General features: G+C 47.3%; 1 protein-coding gene across 4 annotated transcripts in view; it reads right to left on the bottom strand.

Moving 5' to 3' along the window:
* Positions 1-23,433, bottom strand: part of FTSJ3 (FtsJ RNA 2'-O-methyltransferase 3) — a 109,668-nt gene that overhangs the window by 33,692 nt on the left and 52,543 nt on the right. For all 4 annotated transcript variants that reach the window (XM_086953396.1, XM_086953397.1, XM_086953399.1 and 1 more), the window contains exons 11-21: positions 19,887-19,973; positions 19,568-19,720; positions 16,745-16,880; positions 16,077-16,288; positions 10,611-10,722; positions 10,233-10,326; positions 9,622-9,811; positions 8,657-8,754; positions 7,903-8,005; positions 5,875-6,058; positions 5,588-5,682 (exon numbers count right to left, since the gene is read on the bottom strand). In XM_086953396.1, the coding sequence (XP_086809522.1) occupies positions 5,588-5,682; positions 5,875-6,058; positions 7,903-8,005; positions 8,657-8,754; positions 9,622-9,811; positions 10,233-10,326; positions 10,611-10,722; positions 16,077-16,288; positions 16,745-16,880; positions 19,568-19,720; positions 19,887-19,973 (1,464 nt within the window). The remainder of the gene's footprint in view (positions 1-5,587; positions 5,683-5,874; positions 6,059-7,902; positions 8,006-8,656; positions 8,755-9,621; positions 9,812-10,232; positions 10,327-10,610; positions 10,723-16,076; positions 16,289-16,744; positions 16,881-19,567; positions 19,721-19,886; positions 19,974-23,433) is intronic.

The raw sequence follows: 23,433 nt of genomic DNA, 5'->3' as shown, positions 1-23,433 counted from the left end.
CACCAGTGAAAGAGTTGTGGTGCAGCAGCCAGGGTGCCTGACTCCGGACTACAGGGTTCACGGTTCGATGCCCGGCTCCGGCGGCAGGTTAGCCCAGCACCATGTGACTCTGGGCAATAGCTTGTTTAATCTTCCCGAGGGCCCCCAGCGCTGGGACACCTCTGTTGGAGGTAGCTGTGCGCTTTACAAATGCTGGCATTTCCAAATGCTGGCATTTACACCAGAAGCGCAGAACTATGAAAGACACTGACCAATGGTGTACAAAACTAGGGCCCTGGAAGGAAGTCCCTATGCCTAGAAGTCAGTTCACAGAGCGGGGAGGATGGGAGGGGCGGTAAGGAATCTATAACCAACTTATGTCTCTTACAGATACATCATTACCGAAGGTAAGTAACTTGTTCAACTGAAAGAGACCATTAGTTATAGATTCCTTACCTTAGAATAGAAACCCAGTAATGCCAACCCCAGAGCAGGGTCTGCGAACTAAGTTCACACCATAAAGTCCTGGCGAACAGAACGGCCAAAAAAAAGCTGTCTCTCTGGACTTGGCTGTCCAGGCAGTAATGCAGGGATGCCCACGTGGCTGCCTGGCAGATGTCAATCAACGCAACTGCACGTCCCAAAGCAGTAGTGGCTGCAGTCACCCTAGTAGAATGGGCGCGTGGTCCTACTGGAGGATCCATTTTCGCTAAAGGGTAGCAGATTTTGATGCATAAGACAACCCATCGAGAGATGATAAATTTGTGCACATGTCTCCACCTCGTAACTGCAGAAGCGAAACTGGTGTGTCCTGCTGCTAGCAAACTCAAGCACCCCGAGGACCTGACCTGCCCTGCCTTCCAGCGAAAAGGACTTTGTCTACCGTGAACACCGGATTTGTTCACCCACAGACTCCAGCTCCGGCTAATTCTGCGAGTCTGCTCCCATCGTCCATGGCCCTGGTTAGAGTGGACCAACATCACAAGGAGGTCCCCCTGGCGATTCTAACCCAAGATCTGGTGATCTCTGACCTGCTTTCAATATCCCAGCGAAGCCCGAGCCTCTTTCTAGAGAATCCCCCCCGACCACGACCATAGCTGGTAGGAGAAACCAGACGCCTAAAGACATCCCTGCACCCAAAGCCCCATGGCCTTGGGTGGCCCAACAGATGGTGTCCAAGCATCCCCAGGCATCCCAAATTACCTCTCCAACCGGTGGTCACCTCAAGAAGATCTTCGTACCCGAGCCTGCAATCTCTGTTGAAACCGGAGAATCCCCATTGCAATCAGCAGGGCACCCGACGCCAAACCAGCACCAGTCCTGGGAGTAATTCGCGGAATTTCGCTATGCGGAACTCTGCGAATTGACAAAAAACTCCACGGAGTTCCGCAAATGGCGGAGTGCAGTGCGAACTGGCCTTCGCGCTGGTCTTCTTGTCGCTAGGGTAGAAATTCTTCCAGAGCGGCAGCTCGCAAATCTATTGCTCACAAACGTACCGCTCACAAGCATGGAAAAAACTCTGCTGCACAACGCAGAGCGGAGTTTTCTGCACTCAGCGAAAGCAGCGGTGTTCACCGCCCAGGCCTAACTAGCACCCTGCATCCAGCTGCCTCTGCCCCGTTGCAGGTGTACTTTTGGTGCTAAACAGGATCCCTCTTTGCCCTGGGCCTAACACCAGGAGCTTTGCTCCCACAATCCAGTGGCCTGCTCATTAGCAGCCACCAACCGGAGGCCCCCAGTCCCCCACTGGATACCACTGGACCTCAGCACTCTGCACCCGACCGCCCTAGTGCCACTGAGGGTGTAACAAAAGTGCATCCTTGAGCCTGCGGGAACCCTTGTTTTAACCCTAGAAACTCAACCCCAAAGACTGATTACTTACCTGGTAACAGTTAACTTTATTTCTCTCCATAGGAATCCATTAACTGTTTTTCTCTGAAAAATGTTTTGTGTGTGGAGTTTTTTTGTATGGAAACCTGAAAAATTACAACTGTGAAAAACTGATTTGACTTACCTTTGCTCTAGGAAATGTCCCAGTGTGATATCGAGGCAGATCACACGGAATCTAAAAAGTAATCTGTACAGTAATTCCAATACCTCATCTTACCTGTATTTCAAACAAATGCATTTGAACTTGCATTCACTGCTAAATATTTAGCAAAGCATTTATTTCACTCACCTGTGCCAGGCTTGGCTTGGTTCTAGAAATAACTAAACAATATTTATATACAAACAAAGCTGGTCTGAGTTCAGTCTTTGAGTGTGTGACATCATTTGCTGATCGAGTGTGTACAACAAATGCTTAACACTGTCCTCTGATACTGCCTTACTGCTCGACCACACTACCACATATAGAGTGAGGCGCTATCTAACTTTACCTCTGCCTACCTTTGGGGTTCCACTGGGCTCTGTGCACCCTGTACCTCATTTTGGTATAATATACACAGAGCCAGATTCCTACACACCCTTCTGGGGGAATCTCTGGACTCTTTAGACAATATAACCAATTATTGGTATATCAAATAAACAGCCAGTTTGCAAAGCCCAAACCGCTGGTCATCCCTATGGTAGGCCTAGCGAGTCCTACCGCAAGGTGCAACATATTTACAGAGCAGAACATGTATTTTACCTGTTCTGATAGTAAAAATGTGAAACTGTTGTTGTTACGGTAGAAGGACTTTGTCGCTCCAATGACGAATATAGGCTTAGCACTCTGACCCCTCATAGACACTAACTTCTGAATGGTGCAACCAAATTTGATACTCCAAACTATCAAACAACTTGTTACATTAAGCCACACTTGATACTCAAGTCGGAATTAATTTACCCTGTTGCAGGGTGATACTTTTGCAGAGTTACCACTTGTCTCTTGGGAGACATGCAAAGGGCTCCCAGGAAAGGACACAATAGAAGCCTGCGAGGGGGAACTCTATCGGAGAGGAAGACACACAGACTTTGGCCCAAATGTCCAGCTTGAAAGGAGAAGCTGCCTTCAAATGGATTCTGCCATATTGAAAGTAGGCAATAGGAGAATTCTGGGATAACCAGATTCACCACGTTGCAGGAAGTGGTAATAAGGAGGAAGGGAACCTGGCAGCCATTTGGCTACCGACAACATCCTACCCTGAGGGTATTTTCTGGGAATAAAAGGGGCAACCCTGGCACCCAGAACTCAGATCTCGGACTGGAGAAGAGGACCGAAGGGCTGCCCTGCTGCACCCAGGACACGGTGAACAGAGGCTGCACTGAACACCTGCACCTGCTGAGCCTGGTGGCTAGCAAAGGGGAAGGGCCCGTGTCAGCTGTGCCCTGCTGGTGACAAGTCGCTTCCTGAGCTTAGCTGAAGAGAGTCCAAGAGTCAGTTGGCTGACCTACTGTTTTGCAGAACAGGGGCCACAACAGCTGAAGCGGCCTGCGGAGGAGAGTTTAATCAATCAATTAGGATAGATAAACCGCAGCAAATCACCCGTGAGGCTCTCACAGTGCTAGAGTTGCTAGATGCTTCGCAGAGAAAACTCTGAAAAGGGGGAGAGGGAGGAGAAAACAGTAAAAACGAGGCAAAACAAGGAGGAAGCAGGGCGGTGCAGCAGCACAGCAGAGCTAGGCATTGGACCTGCTCAATGGGGTCGCGCTGCATTAAGTAGGTCCTGGCAGAGGGAGGGGCGCTGGAGGCGGGTAAACAGGCTGCAGCGGCAAATGAGGGAAAAAACAAGCAGTGAAAAAAGAGTGAAGAGGAGGAGAAAGCACTCAGAACAATGGGGCGGGAGGAAGGAGAAAGCAGTAAAAACAAGGGAAAAAAGCAGGAAAAGCACTCACTACTACTACCATGTGGACAACCAATGAGTCTGTGCTTGGCCTGTAACCAAATGTAGAGCTGCTCAGTGGATGTGGCCTTAAGGTTTCTGTCCACCCTTTGAGTGACAACTTTAGCATCTACTGGCTCTTTAAAAAGGTTTGGGTAATCTTCAATATGCCTGTTAAGAATGTGGAGCAATTGCAATGCCGTTTCAGACTTAGAAACGGGTTTCTACGGAGAGATGTTCCTTATCATCTGTCTTTTTTAGACTTGCATTTGCACTTTGAGGTGCTGTGCAACCGTCTGAATAGCTGTGGAATAGGTGGTAGTGTCATCATGGATAGACTGCCTGGTGAGAGACAGCTCAATGCCTTGGTCATCTGTAGGGTCGACTGTGTAGTCCTCCCTAGGGTCATCCTCAAACCCGAGCACTAGGGTCTGGTCACTAGGGTCCAACAGGAAATGGGAACTGCCAGGGATCAAATAGATCTGAACCGACCGAAGATGGTGGCCAAAGAGCTGTACGAGGCCCTGCTGAAGAGGATGGGGTGTGAGTTGGAGCAGTAGTTGGGGAGGTGGACTTTAGCCTTTATCTTTACAATTGTTTGGGGGGGGGGCGGGGCTGTGTAGGTCTCGGAGATTTGTGAAAGCGTATGTAGATGCCCCTCCTGTAGGCTGCTTGGCGAGTATTATTTGCCAGTGTCAGGGTTATATGAACAGAGTCCTAAGTTTAGGGTCGGGAACCTATGGCAACTGCAGAAGCACTGAGGGGCTTTTAATGTCTACCGAGAGCACATTCGGCATGGCTCTCAGCATCACTTCGGCTCCGAAGGAGAATGCTTAATGCCTCAGGGTGGAGGCAGAGTCAAAGGAAGGTGTGGCTCATGCCCTTGGTCATAGGTTTGCTGGACGTCAAAGGCTGGTCTCAGGGGTCAATTAGAACCCTGTGGCCGAGCCAGACATGAAGGCCACCGCCTCTCTAGTCTCACCACAGGGCTCAATGTCCTACTCTCTGGGGAGCAGCGCCCTGCCTCAGCATGGCTGTGTAATCGAGGCATTGTTACCAAGCCCTTTAGCATTGATGCTACATCTGTGACCATATGCGGGGTCTTGGTATGTGGGCCCGAAGGTTTCGGAGGCTTGATTTCCTTATGCTCCTCATTGCAGCACTGTTGGAAGTCCTGAAGGGCCCTTTTCTTGTTCCTCATTGTCGAGAGGATATTGTTCCCCAAAGATGTTTAGGATATGCGCCGTCCAATGTCTCACTCTTCAGCACTTGTATCTTTTAGCACTGAAAGATGAGGCAGAAGTTGCAAAAGGCGTTCTGGTTAGGGGAGACACAAAGGTTGGAGTCACCATCATGATGCAACCACGAGTACTTGTGTTGCACCAAGGACAAACCAGAAATTGTGTACTTTCCATAGCACTCCTGAAGTCATTCTCCGAAGCGATGACCTGCATTCCCTCAAAGGTTGTTCAATGCTAGCTTTGTACTCGAAAAGTCTGAACCGGATGATTAAAGAGAAGTCTCAGGTGGAACCTGTGTACCCTTGCATCGTGAGCTATGGGAAGTCACCACACTAGGTCTTGAGACAAACTTCGTCAAACAAACAAGTTGCAAATGTCCGAGACCTACACTCGGTGGCGTGAGCAGGCAGAGCATATGCATCAAACCACACACACTACAAACAGAAATCCTTTTCCAAACAGGAAGAGTTGCAATTGATGCACTCCGAAGGGTTTGTGGCAGTCAAATTTATCCAAAGTTTTTATGTGGACAAGCACAGGTTGTAAACGCTGCTTTGGTCTCACCTGCGCAGTTGAGCAGCCTTTTCCTTATCTGAGATATCAATGGTGTTCACGACCGCCTCTGCTTTCTTCCTTGCCTGTTCCTGTTTTTTCAACATCTGGAAGAAGAGACATTGTTGGAGACAAGGACACTGTGGTAAACTAAACCCAAAACTAGAGAGCGCAAATCTGGTTACTGAAAAGCTCCCTTCCAAACACCACACTCCCTGCCCCATTCCATTCTCGCACTCTTGGCCATCCCGTGCCATGGCACATGAATGCCACGGTCCCCCAAATGCTGAAAGATGTACCCTTCTCTTCTTCCGTGCTTTGGCCTCTGCCACCTTCTTGATAGGCCGAGCGTTGAGCTCCTTCCATCGCTGGCGGTACTCGTCGGCCAACTTCCGGTCCACAGGCACCTGCTTCACCCGGTGCTTCTTCTCCTCTGTAGAAAACCAGTCCGGCAGCTCATCCTCCTCGTCATTGAAGGTATACCTTGGAAGGGAAGAGAGCGGGATGTTGGATGAGGTGGGAGAAATAGGAGCAGATTTGCCAAAAAGTAAACGACACAGGCAGGTTTGCAAACATTTCAAATGACCCAGAACCTAGAAAAGGCGATGTCAAGTTAGATAAATGTGGAGGTGGAGCTGGATGAAGCTCTGTGACATCTGCTGCACCAAGGAGGGGGCCATAGTGACTACTGAACTGCTAGTTCCACCTCTGCTAATAGTATTCTCTTTCCACACTCCCAGCAGCAGTGTCCAGGCCCAACCTCAGCCTGTGCTCTTGTACACAGGCCCTTGCTAAGAGCTTCAGTTTCAATCAGCATTCATAACAAGAGCTACAGACCTATAAACACAGAGAAGGGATGACAGCACATGGGTATACAGCGGAGGAAAGACTACCGGCTAGAAGTAGAATAGTTACTATAGGTAAACTGTGCTGGGCCCCAAGCTAATGGCTATAGGAGGAAGCGAGGCAGGGCAGGCATAGAGCCCATGGGCATCCAAACGCAGATTCAAGGAGAGAGATTCCAGGATGTCCACACAAGTTATACTGACAACCAAAGGAAAAATTGAACTAATTTACATACTAAAAACACGTCATTTATCTAGCTCTCCTAAACCCTCATTGGACACTACTGGTCCAGTAAAACACACTCCATTACCTTGCGGGGGAGGAGGGCACATAAGTTTTGTTACGCCACTGCGTACACACACTAATATATACTATATATTAAATCACAAATTTATACATTCAGGTAGATGGAAACACCTTTGGCGACTCCCTCATTTCTAGGTCCTAAACCCTCTGTGCGCAGAGCCAAGAAGCCGATTTCATCTGATTTATGAGCAATAAAATGATTTAATATTGTGTATTCAGTTACCTTCCTGGTACCGCCTGGAAGCCTGTCTTGGTATTGGAGAGGACTGCAGTATTCTACATAGAGTGCTCCTACAATACAACCTCTGCACAATCGTGCCTGTTCCGAGGAGATTAATTTATTCACGTTAAGAATACCTCAAGTATTTGCAGATTATTTCCATAAATCACCTTAAAGGGATATTTGGCAACAGGAACCTGATCTTTCGATAACCCCTGTTTAAGACGGGTGTCTGACTGAACCCACCCATGAATCCAGCACTACTCCAGTAAGACGCGTGATCCTACAGACTACAAAACTATAGTCCATCACAGAAGACTCAGTTAAACTCAAGAGTTAGAAGTATCGCTGGGGTAGTTTGCACGACACTGGTTTGGTTTGTTGCCCCCTGTAAAGTCTCTCTTGGCAGCTCCTGGTGGCTTGCAGTAGAGTATGTTTTGGCATGGTACCATTCTCCTGCCAAGCCACTCAGCCAGTTGTTCTGAATGATGCGGAGACACTGCTCTGGGCGCCTCACTGCTACAAAAGCAGAGCTCATTGTGCGACAGCAGCTCTTTGTATTGGGACCAATTATTTCATTCCAATTTTTTATTAGCTATATATCACTTTTCCTAGCTTTTTAAGTTACTTCGAATTCATTTGTGTTTGAAATCTGCAGGCAAGTTTATACTGTTTCCAATATTACTTTTCATAAACAAGCAAACTAGACTGAACCAGCTCCCTTCGTTTCGTACAAGCGCTCTGTATACGAAGCAGTGGCTCTGCTCGTTCTTAAAGGTGCAATTATTAATCCTGTTCTCTCCTTTCATGTCCTGTGCTGAGTGACGAGCTCGGGTGACCCGTGGGGCTGGGGAGGGGGTGGGTTTAAGTGTAAAGACCCCTCGTCCAACTGGGGTGGAGGCCTCAACCCCTGTAAAAGACACCTCCTCTGCAATCCCTGATCAGCAGCCAGTACCTGTTGAAGGAGCCATCGACCAGGTCTCTCGTCCTCTTTTTCGAAGTTGCGATGGCTGTTCCCAGAGCAAGGCCTTCGGGGTCCAGTATTCGGGCTCTTTTAACTGGAAGAGTTTGAGAAGAAACAAACGCAAAGCCAGGGTTAAAGAATAAAAAGCCAGTTACATCCTCGGAGGCTAACCGTCTTAAAGGTGCCACATACTGAACACAGGGAGAGGGAGGGAGAGGGAGAGAAGGAGAGGGAGGGAAGGAGAGAGAAAGAACAGAGAGAGAGACTAGAGCGAGAGAACAGAGAAAGAGAGCGCACAAGTAATATGACATGCAGGGGTTCACTAAGCAACAGCAACGAAAAGTGAGAAAAGACTGGACGAACAAATAAGAGCGAGCAGGAGAATAAAAAATGACCAAAAGGCAGAAACACGTGTGAGGATGCACAAGGAAAGATACAGCAAACTCAGGGCTGCATTAGAGTACAAGGAAGAGAAATAAACAACAGAAGAAAGTACAAATACACAGAAGGGGAAACTCTGGGCCGAACCAGCGTACGTGAGTAAATAAAAAGGTGAGAAACATGACATCAAGGCAAGAAAAACACTGAGAACACCAGAGTAAGTGAAAAAAGGCAGAGCACACAGAAGAGAAAGAAAAGAAGCATCAAGGGGAACGATAAAAGGACTCAAGAACACTGTGGGTAAAGAGGGGGTGATGGACCAGCTCAGACAGGAGGTAATCGCAGGAGTCCGAGAAATACTCACTTGATCTTTCGATGGGAACAACCTCAAAGCCTTCAGTCTCCTCCTCTTCATCCTGGGGTCGCTTCTTTTTCATCTTTTTTTTTATTTTTTGAATTTCTCTAATAAAAAAAACATACTTGAAAATGTATGAATCTCTAGGAAGGCCTCCCTCCGCATAGCCGCCTGTCATCATGGAGATGAAAGAGGAAGGCTATGCCATCTCTCCTGTAACAAACAGCTACTGCCTTTCCATTACCTTCACTTTATCTGGCCAGCAGGTGTCAGTGTAAGAGCAGCAGTGGGCTCTCAGCAGCATCGCCTGCCCGAACCAGGAGGTGTCAGTGTAAGAGCAGCACTGGAGCAAAATAAATGCTTTGCTAACAGCCCATCTCTCTAAACATCCAAAGACCCATAATGCAGAGAAGTTACGCTGTGTATAAGCAAAGAGTCAGGGAGACAATTCACTCAAAAGCCTAAGGACCCATCCTAGGGACAACCAGAATGTAAGGAATGGTCACCTCAAACAACACATTTCTAAAGCACCAGACCTCCTCTGCTCAAGAGTGCACAGAGCCAGGGAAGCGTGGAATGACCAACTCAAAGTGCACATTTCTAAAGCACCAGAGCCCCTCTACTCGAGGGTACCCAGGGCGAGGGAAGCGTCCATCCTCACATCCAAACCATCTAAAGAAGGGGTGACACATACCAGTAAAGTCTGCAACAATACTCCACTCATTACAGCACTCTGTGCTCCGGCCAGCAGCTCTCACTAACATACTCCACTCTACAGCACTCCCCGGTCACCGTCACCACAGGGCTGTCTTCTCAGCTGAACTCCCAGCCGTGTCCAGCTGCTGTCACTGTAAGCAGTACTTGGCTAAACCTCCCCGGGGCTGTCACTTCTGCTACACTCCAGTCCCTGTCCAGAGGCTGTCACCATGAGAAGTGCTTGGCTAGGACTTTGAATATGAAATGATAATATTTACTTTTCATCTTCACTGCTGCTCTCGTCTGAGCTGGTGTCAGTGGCTGCTGCTTCGGTGCTGCTGGCCTGCACCTGCCCAAGCGGACTTTTGTTCCCGGGGCTTACAGCCTTCTGCTCTTCCTTTCCTTTCTTTTCCTCCACGGGTTCAGGCTTCTTTTTCACAGCAATTTTCTTCTCTGGCAGCTCCATGCCTAGAAAACAAGTCAGTCCTCAATTTAAGAAATACGGTTTCACACCCAGATTTCTTCGCTCAACTTTCTCTTGAAGTCTTCTTATCCATTACTTGAAACCTCCATGATCAATGAATGCCTCACGCCTCCTCCCCCCCACCCCCCTCACCCACCATCCAGCTCCTGGCCTAGTGCCCTGACACACCTGGGCTTCTGATAGCCACTAACATCTTACCACTAACTTTCTGCCACTTCACTCACTGGAATGTTCAGCCTCTGTTCCTCCATAGAGCTGATGGTATGACACCCTGAGTCCTTACCACTGGACCTTTGACCATGACCTCCCCACTTGTGGCTTTCTAGACCCCACCCGCTAGCCCATAAACTTCTTTTAACCCTGCCATCCCTCCTCAGTTACACTGCCTAAGGCTAGCCTTCTCACCGGACACAACCCCTCCTCTCTTCTCATACAAGGCCTTTGCTTGCTTCACTTCCAGCTCCGCATCGTCATCGGCCTCGATGCCGGCAAAAATATCCTGAAAGCAGAGAGCAAAGTCAACAAGTGTTAAAACCAGGGACAAAATAAGGAGTAAAGGGAATGGCCAAGAAGAAAAAAAAGGAATAAAAATGGGAATTAGAAAATGGGAGTTAAAACACGGGCTGAAAAATGAGAGGAGAGAAAAACAGTTTATAAAGTAAAATAAAGACAGATTAACTGCAGAAGTGGGGGATGGGTGGACAAGAGATGAAAGTGTGTGCAAGGAGAACATGTACAGGACAAAGGTAGAGTTGGCAAAGCCCTGCAGGAGACAGACTATACCTTTCCAAACCAGAGACTGGCCTCGCGCTCCTCCCTCACAGACTTCTCCTCCAAGGGGACCAGAAGAGGGTTCGCCTCATCCTCGGGCGCCTCCTCGGTGGCAAAACTCACTCTGTAACAAATCAACAAGCAGGAATCAAAGGGGTGTGTAGTATCCTGTGCCCTCATTCCCTATATATCTGAGCTGGTGTAGCATTCTGTGTCCTCATTCCTTGTATATCAGAGCTGGTGTGTAGCTAGTGTGCATCTGAATCGGTGTGTAATATCCTGTGTATCCCCATTACCTGTGTATCTGAGTTGGTATGTAGTACCCTGTGTGTATCTGAATCGGTGTGTAATATCCTGGGTGTCTTCATTAGCTGTGTATCTGAGCTGTTGTGTAGTACCCTGTGTGTATCTGAGTCAGTGTGCAGTACCCTGTGTGTATCTGAGTCAGTGTGAAGTACCCTGTGTGTATCTGAGTCAGTGTGTAGTATCCTGTGTGTATCTGAGCTGGTGTGTAGTATCCTGTGTGCATCTGAGCCGGTGTGTGGTATCCTGTGCGTATCTGAGCGGTGTGTGGTATCCTGTGCGTATCTGAGCCGGTGTGTGGTATCCTGTGTGTATCTGAGCAGGTGTGTAGTATCCTGAGTGTATCCGAGCAGGTGTGTAGTATAAGGTTTGTATCTGAGCTGGTGTGTGGTATCCTGAGTGTATCTGAGCCGGTGTGTAGTATCCTGTGTGTATCTGAGCAGGTGTGTAGTATCCTGAGTGTATCCGAGCAGGTGTGTAGTATAAGGTTTGTAGGTTTGTATCTGAGCTGGTGTGTGGTATCCTGAGTGTATCTGAGCCGGTGTGTAGTATCCTTTGTGTATCTGAGCCGGTGTGCAGTATCCTGTGTGTATCTGAGCAGGTGTGTAGTATAAGGTTTGTAGGTTTGTATCCGAGCTGGTGTGTAGTATAAGGTTTGTAGGTTTGTATCTGAGCTGGTGTGTAGTATCCTGTGTGTATCTCAGCCGGTGTGTGGTATCCTGTGTGTATCTCAGCCGGTGTGTGGTATCCTGTGCGTATCTGAGCTGATGTGTAGTATCCTGTGTGTATCTGAGTCGGTGTGTACTATCCTGTGCGTATCTGAGGTGGTGTGTACTATCCTGTGCGTATCTGAGCCAGTGTGTAGTATCCTGTGTGTATCTGAGTCGGTGTGTAGTATCCTGTGCGTATCTGAGTCGGTGTGTAGTATCCTGTGTGTATCTGAGCTGGTGTGTAGTATCCTGTGTGTATCGGAGCTGGTGTGTACTATCCTGTGCGTATCTGAGCTGGTGTGTACTATCCTGTGCGTATCTGAGCTGGTGTGTAGTATCCTGTGCGTATCTGAGCTGGTGTGTAGTATCCTGTGTTTATCTGAGCTGGTGTGTAGTATCCTGTGTTTATCTGAGCTGGTGTGTAGTATCCTGTGTGTATCTGAGCTGGTGTGTAGTATCCTGTGTGTATCTGAGCTGGTGTGTAGTATCCTGAGTGTATCTGAGCAGGTGTGTAGTATAAGGTTTGTATCTGAGCCGGTGTGTAGTATCCTGTGTGTATCTGAGCAGGTGTGTAGTATCCTGAGTGTATCCGAGCAGGTGTGTAGTATAAGGTTTGTATCTGAGCTGGTGTGTGGTATCCTGAGTGTATCTGAGCCGGTGTGTAGTATCCTTTGTGTATCTGAGCCGGTGTGCAGTATCCTGTGTGTATCTGAGCAGGTGTGTAGTATAAGGTTTGTAGGTTTGTATCCGAGCTGGTGTGTAGTATAAGGTTTGTAGGTTTGTATCTGAGCTGGTGTGTAGTATCCTGTGTGTATCTCAGCCGGTGTGTGGTATCCTGTGCGTATCTGAGCTGATGTGTAGTATCCTGTGTGTATCTGAGTCGGTGTGTAGTATCCTGTGTGTATCTGAGCTGGTGTGTAGTATCCTGTGTGTATCGGAGCCAGTGTGTACTATCCTGTGCGTATCTGAGCTGGTGTGTACTATCCTGTGCGTATCTGAGCTGGTGTGTAGTATCCTGTGCGTATCTGAGCTGGTGTGTAGTATCCTGTGTGTATCTGAGCTGGTGTGTAGTATCCTGTGTGTATCTGAGCTGGTGTGTAGTATCCTGTGTGTATCTGAGTCGGTGTGTACTATCCTGTGCGTATCTGAGGTGGTGTGTACTATCCTGTGCGTATCTGAGCCAGTGTGTAGTATCCTGTGTGTATCTGAGTCGGTGTGTAGTATCCTGTGCGTATCTGAGTCGGTGTGTAGTATCCTGTGTGTATCTGAGCTGGTGTGTAGTATCCTGTGTGTATCGGAGCCAGTGTGTACTATCCTGTGCGTATCTGAGCTGGTGTGTAGTATCCTGTGTGTATCTGAGTCGGTGTGTAGTATCCTGTGTGTATCTGAGCTGGTGTGTAGTATCCTGTGTGTATCTGAGTCGGTGTGTAGTATCCTGTGTGTATCTGAGCTGGTGTGTAGTATCCTGTGTGTATCGGAGCCGGTGTGTACTATCCTGTGCGTATCTGAGCTGGTGTGTACTATCCTGTGCGTATCTGAGCTGGTGTGTAGTATCCTGTGTGTATCTGAGCTGGTGTGTAGTATCCTGTGTGTATCTGAGCTGGTGTGTAGTATCCTGTGTGTATCTGAGCTGGTGTGTGGTATCCTGTGTGTATCTGAGCTGGTGTGTAGTATCCTGAGTGTATCTGAGCTGGTGTGTAGTATCCTGTGCGTATCTGAGCCGGTGGGTGGTATCCTGTGTGTATCGGAGCCAGTGTGTAGTATCCTGTGTGTATCGGAGCCAGTGTGTAGTATCCTGTGTGTATCTGAGCTGGTGTGTAGTATCCTGTGTGTATCTGAGCTGGTGTGTAGTATCCTGTGTGTATCTGAGCTGGTGTGTGGTATCCTGTGTGTATCGGAGCCAGTGTGTACTATCCTGTGCGTATCTGAGGTGGTGTGTAGTATCCTGTGTGTATCGGAGCCAGTGTGTACTATCCTGTGCGTATCTGAGCTGGTGTGTAGTATCCTGTGTGTATCTGAGCTGGTGTGTAGTATCCTGTGTGTATCTGAGCTGGTGTGTAGTATCCTGTGTGTATCTGAGCTGGTGTGTGGTATCCTGTGTGTATCTGAGCTGGTGTGTAGTATCCTGAGTGTATCTGAGCTGGTGTGTAGTATCCTGTGCGTATCTGAGCCGGTGGGTGGTATCCTGTGTGTATCGGAGCCAGTGTGTAGTATCCTGTGTGTATCGGAGCCAGTGTGTAGTATCCTGTGTGTATCTGAGCTGGTGTGTAGTATCCTGTGTGTATCTGAGCTGGTGTGTAGTATCCTGTGTGTATCTGAGCTGGTGTGTGGTATCCTGTGTGTATCGGAGCCAGTGTGTACTATCCTGTGCGTATCTGAGGTGGTGTGTAGTATCCTGTGTGTATCGGAGCCAGTGTGTAGTATCCTGTGTGTATCTGAGCCGGTTTCAGGAATGATGATGATGCAGGTCAGCGTTGGAAGCAGGAGAGGCGCAGTTGGTGGAGGCTGACGCTTTGACTAGAGGAACAGAGCAGACGCTGTCCCTCAGGATCTTGATTGTAAGTAAAGAAGGTCCCTCCTCTGCCTGGGCCTCCTCACCCTTCTTTGAAGAACCTTCCTCAAACCGCTCATGAGAGGGAGTGGAGGCAGACTAGACTCAATGTGGGTGATATCTTGTAAGCAGAGCAGGACTCCGGCACATCCAGTCCGCCTACTGGCAAGTGGAGCAACTCTTTGGGCTTGAGACGCGACTTCCACGGTCAGTCAAAGAATGGAGTCAGCCATTGCTGCTACAACGTACACAGCTTTCTCAATGACACTTAATCATCCATGTCCCCCTTTCTTAACACACCTGCTATTTATGAGATATTAATTACACCACAACTCACATACACACAGAAAATGCACCCAAAACCGTCTCAAAGGAACCTGTAGCCTGCCCATCGTCATTACCACAATTGCTTGCAAGTTTCCCTTCTTTAAAGGGCCCCTCAGATGGTTTCTGACAGGATGCTGGGATTGCAAGCCATAGTCAATCAAATACTCCTGGTACCCTTATGGTATTTATATCAAACAAATGAAGGAGTATACCCTGAAGACAAAACGATGTCCCTGCGGTATAAGAAGAGGTGCACACAAAAGGGGAAAATTCCTCCTTCTTAAAAAGAACCCTCACTCACCAACCTAGTTGGTGACATGCTTCATCATAGGGGTCCCATCCGAATAGCCGAGTGATATCCAGGTGTGCTTCAACATCTGATTACAGTGGAGACACTTTGGGTTTAGCAGATTTCTTATTTTTGTTCATACAACATTTGCTAAAATGACCCTTAACACCAGAAGCATTACATGTTATATAAGAGCAGAGAGGCGCACACAGTGAAGTCAATAGTATAAGGGAGTCCAAAAAGAATTGTAGATCTTCGGTTCTTATTTGTAAAAGTTTTCTTTATTTTCATGTACAGCGACGAAGTGGATGTGCGAAACCTTGGTCAGCTGCTGGTTGCTTCTGTTTATTATTCCAGAAGCATTACAGGTTTGAAAAAATGCCACAAACAATCTATCATTTGCTTTGTGGCCTCCAAAACCATACCCATACATATTGTTTTAAATCCTGTTACACTTTTCTTTTCTCTACTTCCCGTCACACATACATCAGCACCTGTGGGCTTTGAAAAACGTCCTCAGAACTACTCCATTTTAGAGATGTCAAAAAAAAAAAAAACTACTCCATTTTCTTTACTCATTTCTTCAACACTAACATGTGTTATGCCTTTTTGTTACCATCAGTACTTCATCTAAATGTGGTCCATCTTTCAACTAAAGTTCTTTATGAATTTTAACACTATTTCACTTCAGTAAAAACTAGTCTCGAATCCTCGCTTCCAACTTACTTCAAAATGTACATGTTGCTGCCAGCTTACTGAGACAGATCACAAAATCTTCCACAGACTACTCTTTCCTTGACTCCTCAGACCAAAATGATCATTCCAATATTGTACTGACTGTTCAAATAATGTGCAACTAGTTTTGCTCAACTATTTCAAACTCATTTAAATCTCTGGTCTCATTAGGTGGCAATGGCAGCAACTTTTCCAAAACTTCTTGTCCCTCTGCACCAAGGCATTGAAGCAGAAGAGCGTGTCTCCTTTCCGCACTTAAATTAGTGCCACATAATCTGGAATAGTCATCAAAAACTTTTTTTCACTTGCTTAGTTTTAATGTTGGTTCACCAGGAGACTAAGAAAAACGGTGGGGCTATAAAATTCTGCATTTTCAAATGCCCAGTTATTCGAGACTCGTCCACCCTGCTTCTAGTTTTTTCTCAATGGCTAAAGGTAGTAGCACTCCTGCACAAGCACATCCTACTTTAACACCATGTCACTGGCTAAGAGAGATGCCCCTGAGCCTGGGCACAGAGGTCCTAGCACCAAAACAACATCTCTTCTCAAGGCCAAGCACTTACTTCTTCACTGAGACGTCCTTCTTGCCCTTCACCAGGGTCTTCTCGATGGCATGCACCTCCTCCATATCCTCATCATCCAGGTCACTAGCAAGAGAAATCTCATCTACTCCAGCCATTTCTTCATCAGAGATATAAACATCTCCCCCTTGTGCCTGAGACTGCAAGAGTAGATCCGCAGACGTCATGTCGCCTCGCACCATCTCGTCCAGGATCTGGATAGAAACAAGTGCATATTAGTACTGCGGCTTGTGCACACCTCTGCAAATACAGTCAGTCTTGAACTCCACCACTAATTTCCACCGCTCAACTTTACAAAACAGAATCCATCCAGAACTCTACCAATGTACTTCAGTCTGGATCAGGAGCCCCCTCCCACTCTTCTAGCACTGGGACCCCCCACTTGAGCACTGGGACTGTCACTACTACAACAACAAACAGCACCTTCTTTGATTCCTTTATGGATACCCAGATATAGGCAATTCCTTTATGGATACCCAGACATAGCTCTTCCAGCGCATCTCAGTCGTCACTTGCAGCAGTCACAGCTATTGGAGGAATTGTAAAACAGTTTGCTGAACTTCTTATCATAGCTTACACCACTACCTCTCACCACCCCAAGTACATCCTTCCTGGAGCCCACCCATAGCTGCACCTCCGCTCAGTCGCACCTTGGTTTTCCCAATGGACTTCAGAGAGAACATGCCGGTCTCGCCCTCCTCTGCAATGGAGACACCTGGGAGATCCATCTTTAGCTCCACACGTTCTCGCAGCTTCCGGTTCTCCTTTAAGATCTTTTTCTTCTTCCTGAGGACACAAAATGACTTAAAGATCAGTAAAACGAGTGAGTTTAGTGCAGCTGTAGAGCTGGGTAGGTGCTGGTCAGTTATATGTCCTTCAAAGCGAAGTAGGAAACAAGGGTTAAACAAGAGAGGACTACTGTCGCAGATAAGACTATGGAGCATCCAAAAGTCTGAGGCGATGACAGTAAAGTGTTTGCCAACAAATGGATATTAAGGTTGAGTTAAATAATAATTTATGAAGAGTTTAAGATTTCAGTGTAACTTTAGCCTCCTTTACAGAGACAGTGGAGGTTCTCGTGTGTAGTAATACATGGTCTCTTCGGCTGAGGTAAGAGATGTGTTCTACTACAGTTTTCTGGGCCAACTGCTGTTTACAAAGGAATTTTCAGGCAGACCAGCTACAGTGATGTGAACTTTTTTTTTTTACACATTGTTAAAATACCATGGGTTTGTGTATTAATAAATATAACATTCCTCTAGTGCTAGCTTTAGGAAAACCTAATCTGAGGTAACAAATAACAGACCTTTTATTAAACAAAGAAATCTGTCTCGTAAATCAAACAAGTGGCACTGTCATGAGCAGCAATAACTGGAAGTAAACATTTCCCCCCCCAAGTCCTTTAGTCTGTCACACTGCACGGGAGCAACTCTGTCCCACCCCTTATAAACCTACTCAGGCTTGCTGAGGATTGGGGCCACTCACGTATGCCGTTTTTAGATCCTGCCATAGCATTTTACTGGGGATGAGGTCGCGAAGGACTTGGCCATTCTAAAACCCTCATTCTTTTAATTCCGTGCGTTTTAAGCCATTCAGTCACTGGGTCAACTGATGTGCTTGGTTCATTGTCCTGATGCATCACCTACCTCAGATGTTAGACGGGCAATCTCACATGATCCTATAGAATGCACCTGTATGGAGGGACATTCATGGTGCACTCCATGTCTGTGAGGTGTCTTTGTCCAACAGATACAAAGCTGTTGGAACCATACTCCATCACCGCCAAGCTCGACGGCTGGTATGAGGCTCTTATGGTGATACGCAGGATTTGCTTTCGGCAAACGTACTTGAGCAAGACAGTCTTACAACTGCATGTTGGTCTGATCTATTTGGTGACACTATTGGAGAAGTCTTGTGTCTCGTACAAGGAGATGTTCCAGGAGATGTTTTGCAAACTTAGGCTGTGCAGCTAAGTTCTTTTTGGAGAAAAGGGGATTTCTCCGGGCAGCTCTTCCATATTTATTTTGTCTTTTCCTAATGGGGAATTCATCAGCTCTCACAATTACTATATTATAGAAGTAAAGCTCTGACTATAGTTCTGCGGTTCTGTAGGGGCATAACGTCTGATCTGGGGTGAATGCTGGGACACCAATTTCTGGGTACATTTGCAGAAGGTTTCAAATTTAACTCCTTGCATATCTTCCTCAGTGTAGAAAGATAAACTTTGTGTTTGTAAATGCCTTGACAATACTTCAGACTATTTAGCAGCAACAATTTTCCCTGAAATAGTCACATAGATCTTTTGACTTAATGTCTTAACAAAAACCTGGATCCTCCAAACCACACTAAAGTGCTCGTAACCACTACCCAGAAGTGAGAGTATGAGGACTTGAACACTTCTGAAATCATTATCTGAAAGAGATGGCTTGTCTGTCTTTAGAAGACAGAGCTGGTTCTAGGCCGTCTGTTTTTTTAGCAATGTGTTTCTCAAGGGTGGGGTTGGTGACCAGGAGAAATTCAAGTGACTGTTTTCAGTGAAAGTTGGTGCTTGAATTTGTCCAGGTTCACGTCATTGTGCCAGGTTTGCACTGTATCTTATTTGTTCTTAGCAAATTAACGGAATTCTGCCTTGGTTACGTTGAGCTTCAGATAGGCACTGGACATACACATCTTGGTGATGTACAAGCATTGATTGAGGTGTGGAAACCTGAAGAAGGAGAAGTTCAAGTGTGTGTCACCATATTAGTGAATCTTGATGCAGTTATCTAGGAGAAGAGCGTCAAGCGGCTCCATGTACAGGTAGAAGACGGCAGGAGACAGTATGGAACACTGGGGAGCACGGCAAGAGACAGGGTGACCTGGAGGTGCCAGTTTGTGCCCATTTGTCCACTCTACCCTTTTCAATGCATCTGTCCCTTCTGCCCAATCGTGGGTGCAAGAATATGGCCGGAGTACATGGTTGCTCAGGATCACAGTACGATTCGGGAGTAGAAATACAAGAGTCCCAAACTTTTCATGGACTAACACCAGGAGGTGTCCAAAGTGCAACACCTCCCCTTGAAGGGAAGTTATTTTAAATGGGTGTAATGAGCACCACAGCAAAGTGTCTCTTCTATACAAAGAAAATTGGGAATCACTGAGCAGGGGTGACTAGCATGTCAAGCAGGGCCATTCCCTGTGCCTGGGGGTCTTACACGCTTTGGCCTTAGTTTTATGTAGGCCAACTTTGAGATTTTAGTTAAGGGGTCCGAGGTGACCAGGGCTTGTGTAAGCCAATATTTGCGTAAACATTCTTAAATTCGCCTTACCTCTTTAGGAATATAAAGTGGAACTGTTGGGGTAGAATGTGCCTCACAACACTATGAAACCGCGCCTGAGCACGGGCTGGTGTCTGAAGCACAAGCATGCCATGACAAATATGGTCCCAACTGTAGAACAGTAATCATCTCTCTGGCAGACCACATCTAGCTCACCTCTTCAGTTCAGCCACCTCTTCTGCCTTCAACTCAGCCAGACGCTTCTCAAGCTCCTCCTCTTCCTCCTGCTCCGGGTCCTTCTCAGGTTCTGTGATAAGCTTTGCCTCCTTCTCCTCCTCGTCGGCATCTTCCTCTTCACCAGAGCTCAGGCTGAAGAACGGGATAGAGTTAATTATGTTACAGTCTGTGCCATGTTAATCCATCTGCTGACAGAGGCAGCACTTTACATACGTGCCCTCGCCTACACCCCACCCCCATAGCATCCACAGATACCATCAGAGGTCTAAACTATCAAGAAATGTGTGCAATCTCTCACCTGATACCCCCGTCCAACTCTTTGGCTTGGTCTTTCAGCTTTCGTGCCAGGTATCGTCGCAGCTTGGAACGCCAGCTCAAAAGGGACCTATGAAAAGAAGCAAAGACAAGTGGAATCACCTAAGGGCGTTCCATGGCCAGGTAAGACTGAGGAAGAGGGTTGCGGCCAGGGAGGCTCAGCCCTTATACATCCTTCTACAGCAGCGGACACCAAAAACAGAAAAAGACTAACTTGCTAATACAGAAAGGAGTTAAAGGGGCAGCGATAATGAGGAGTGGGGAATAGGATAAAGCCAAGGGGGTTGGGGAGGTCTGAGTGGGAGGTGAGACCCACATATCTTGAGAGCAGGTGATACAGAATGAGTTCAAGGTAAGACCCAAAAGTGGCAGAGGGAGAGCAAACATAGCTGTCCGGCAGTGCTTATTTTCAGTAAGTCACGGAAAGTTACAACCTTCCGCCCAATGGCAGAAGAGGATATGCGATTTTGTCAATATACATTGGCGTAGGTCCCGCTGTTCTGTTTAGACAAAGATTACAAACCCCAGAGCTAGACTGCAGAGGACTCTGCCTAATTTTTGAGTTTCACAAGTCACAGAATACCTTCAGAAAACTCTAAGAATAGAAGGATGAGGGGGCCAACTTATGACCCCACAGGAGAGAATTATATTGAAAAAAAGTTACTTGCTGGTAAAAATAGTTGTCTAGCACTTGCACTTTTCATTGCATGTGAATCTATAAAAGAACCTCTGCCATAGAACATGTTGGAAAGGTTTATGACCCCCAAAATGCAAAGGTGTAAACTGATGAAAAGGAAAGGAGCTAAGCGATATACCTAAACAAAACACCTTAACAGGTAATCAAGACCGTTCCGAGGGCTGTGCGACTGATGCAGCTGCACCTGGAGCGGACTATGGTGAGGGGCGTGTGAAAACGCCATAAACATTCTTCTGCCACACTGCCATATTTGGTCTGGACAGAAAACAGGTTTTGGAGGGGGTGTAGACGTCAAATGTTTGGCACTATACGAGCACTGTACACACTCCCCCACCTACATCCCAAACAGAGGGGGCTCTGGAGAGATGAAGGGCACTTTTGCTGGGTGGTAGTGAGGGAATTCATGAAGAAGGCAGTCATGGAGGGGATGGAGCAGAAAAGACTGTCGCTCAGGGCTCTCCATCAGTGCTAAAGCCGGCCCGACGGTTCCTGAAAAGAACAAGGGACTTTAGACAAGTATCCAAACGAGCCTCAAACACTGCAGAATTGGAGATCAAAAACAAGTACAGGAGGTCAGAAGAAGGATCACCATGAATCCATCTACACTACATACAAAAACACGGAAAGCATTACTACAGTGTGTAAGGGTGACAGAAAAGTCCAAAACACTAGTTCAGGTCAAGTCCAGGCAGAGGGCTGTAAATATCATGGGACGGAAACCGCTCTCATTAAAGCAGCGGATGACATCAGAGTCATCCGAGACCAAGGAGGGACAGCTCTGCTGGTACTCCTAGACTTGTCTGCAGCATTCGACACGGTTGACCACAAGACCTTGGTCAACCGTGTCGAAAAAATGGGTATCCAGTCCACTGCGAGAAATTTGCTGGCCTCCTTCTTGGCTAACAGAACTCAGGCGGTCACATTAGGACCATTCCAATCTGCCAATCTGTTGTTACCGTGTGGGGTTCCACAAGGCTCATCCCTAAGTCCGACACTATTCAACATCTATGTGTCGGACCTTGCTAGTGTCATCAAAGCACATGGGATGAGCCTAACCTCATACGCTGACGACACGCAGTTGGTGTTGGCCATTAAGGGTGACGGTCAGGAGGTGGCCGAACGGTTCCAAACAGGCATGACAGCCATAGGTGAGTGGATGGCAGGAAACTGCCTGAAGCTCAATTCTGAGAAAACGGAGGTGGTCATCTTTGGCAATCTCTCGCCATCCTGGCCTACGTCTTGGTGGCCATTAACTTTTGGCACCCCACCTTGTCCCACCTCCAAGGTCAGAAATCTGGGAGTTATTTTTGACGACCAGCTCAACTTTATGGCCCATGCCAATAAGGTAACTTCCACGGCCCATTTTAAACTCAGGATGATTAGGAAAATCCTGCCTTTTCTGCCTGACACGGCCGCTAAGACCCTGGTCACATCATTGGTTCTTACCTCCCTAGACTATTGCAACGGACTCTTTTTGAATGCACAAAATAGAGTCACAAAAAAGCTTCAGACGGTACAGAGCGCGGCCGCACGCCTGCTATCCAAAAAACCCAAATTCGCTCCCATCTCGGACACTCTGAGGACCTATCACTGGCTTTCTGTCCAAAATAGGATAAAGTTTAAAGCCACGTGTACAGTCTACAAAGTAATGCAGGACCAGGGGCCTCGTTTCCTAAAAGATCAATTAAAACCTTACAATCCAGTTAGAATGCTCGATCCTCTACCACTTAACCAACTAATGACTCCACGTAGCAGAACAGTCACATGGGGCGACCGTCGCTTCCTTGTTGCGGCTTCCAAGATCTGGAATACCCTACCTTACTACGTCAAATCCAGCCCCTCACTCCTACAGTTTAGGAAAAGACTGAAAACGTGGTTATTCGACCAGTAACACAGAAAATCAGCCCGCTGTACCCACCTCTAAGGAGAGACATTACTGCAGTTTAGCGCCGAGACACCCAAGGGTATTTGTTTGCGCTCTATAAATGCCAGTAAATAAATAAATAAATAAAGGGCGGTGGAGTAAGAGACCGTCCCATCCAACTGGACCTCCAGAGGAGGGTTATAGCCCTGGAGGAGGATCATCACCAAGCCTGTCGAGCTCACCGTGAGGCTGGGGGGAGGGGGATGGGGACGGTCAGTGGTGCAATCAGAGGAGCTCATACAGTGGCACCAGGATGAAGACGGGGTAAGAGGCAGACTCTGATAGAGGTCACCCAAAGCAGATCGCTGCCAACTCTTAGGCAAGATGGGTCAGGTTCATGCTACAACTAAAACACACCCTAAGAGGGTTTAATCCTTCAGTCTTCTAAAACTCCATCATTAGAACAAAACACCTAAGTGCCTTTCCAACAGGGAACCTGATGAGAATGAAGTAGCATCTGAAAACAGGAGAAACATTAAGCAAGGACATGTGAGAGAGTGCCCTCTTTCTGCATGGCTGCCCCTCCTTTTTGCTGAACTGCTTTGACTGAGTGTGCCCTGGGCTTCTGCCAATCAGGTGCTCAAGGCGTCTGTCCCTAAACCTGCATTAAAAACAAAACCCGATTGGCATCTCTGGCCACAGGTCAGCCCCTGGCAAATGGTATCACAGGTACCCAGGGCACTGTGACCAGGGAAGACCTCTAAGGGCTGCAGCACTTATTGCGTCATCCTTAAAGGTCCTGTACCCTCACACACACACTGCCTTTGCAGACTGCGTGTCTTAGTGCAGAACAAAGTGAAGAGTCAACATGGCACAGGTGCATGAGCCCTGTACCCCTACAGTGTCTAAGTCCATTCTTAGACATTGTAAGTGCAGTAAAGCCATTAAGAGTATATGGTCTGGGAGTTT

Source organism: Lissotriton vulgaris, chromosome 1_2 (genome assembly GCF_964263255.1).
Source record: "Lissotriton vulgaris chromosome 1_2, aLisVul1.2, whole genome shotgun sequence".
Classification (NCBI taxonomy): domain Eukaryota; kingdom Metazoa; phylum Chordata; class Amphibia; order Caudata; family Salamandridae; genus Lissotriton; species Lissotriton vulgaris.
The sequence above is the reverse complement of the archived record's forward strand: the minus strand, read 5'-3'. Positions and strand labels throughout refer to the sequence as shown.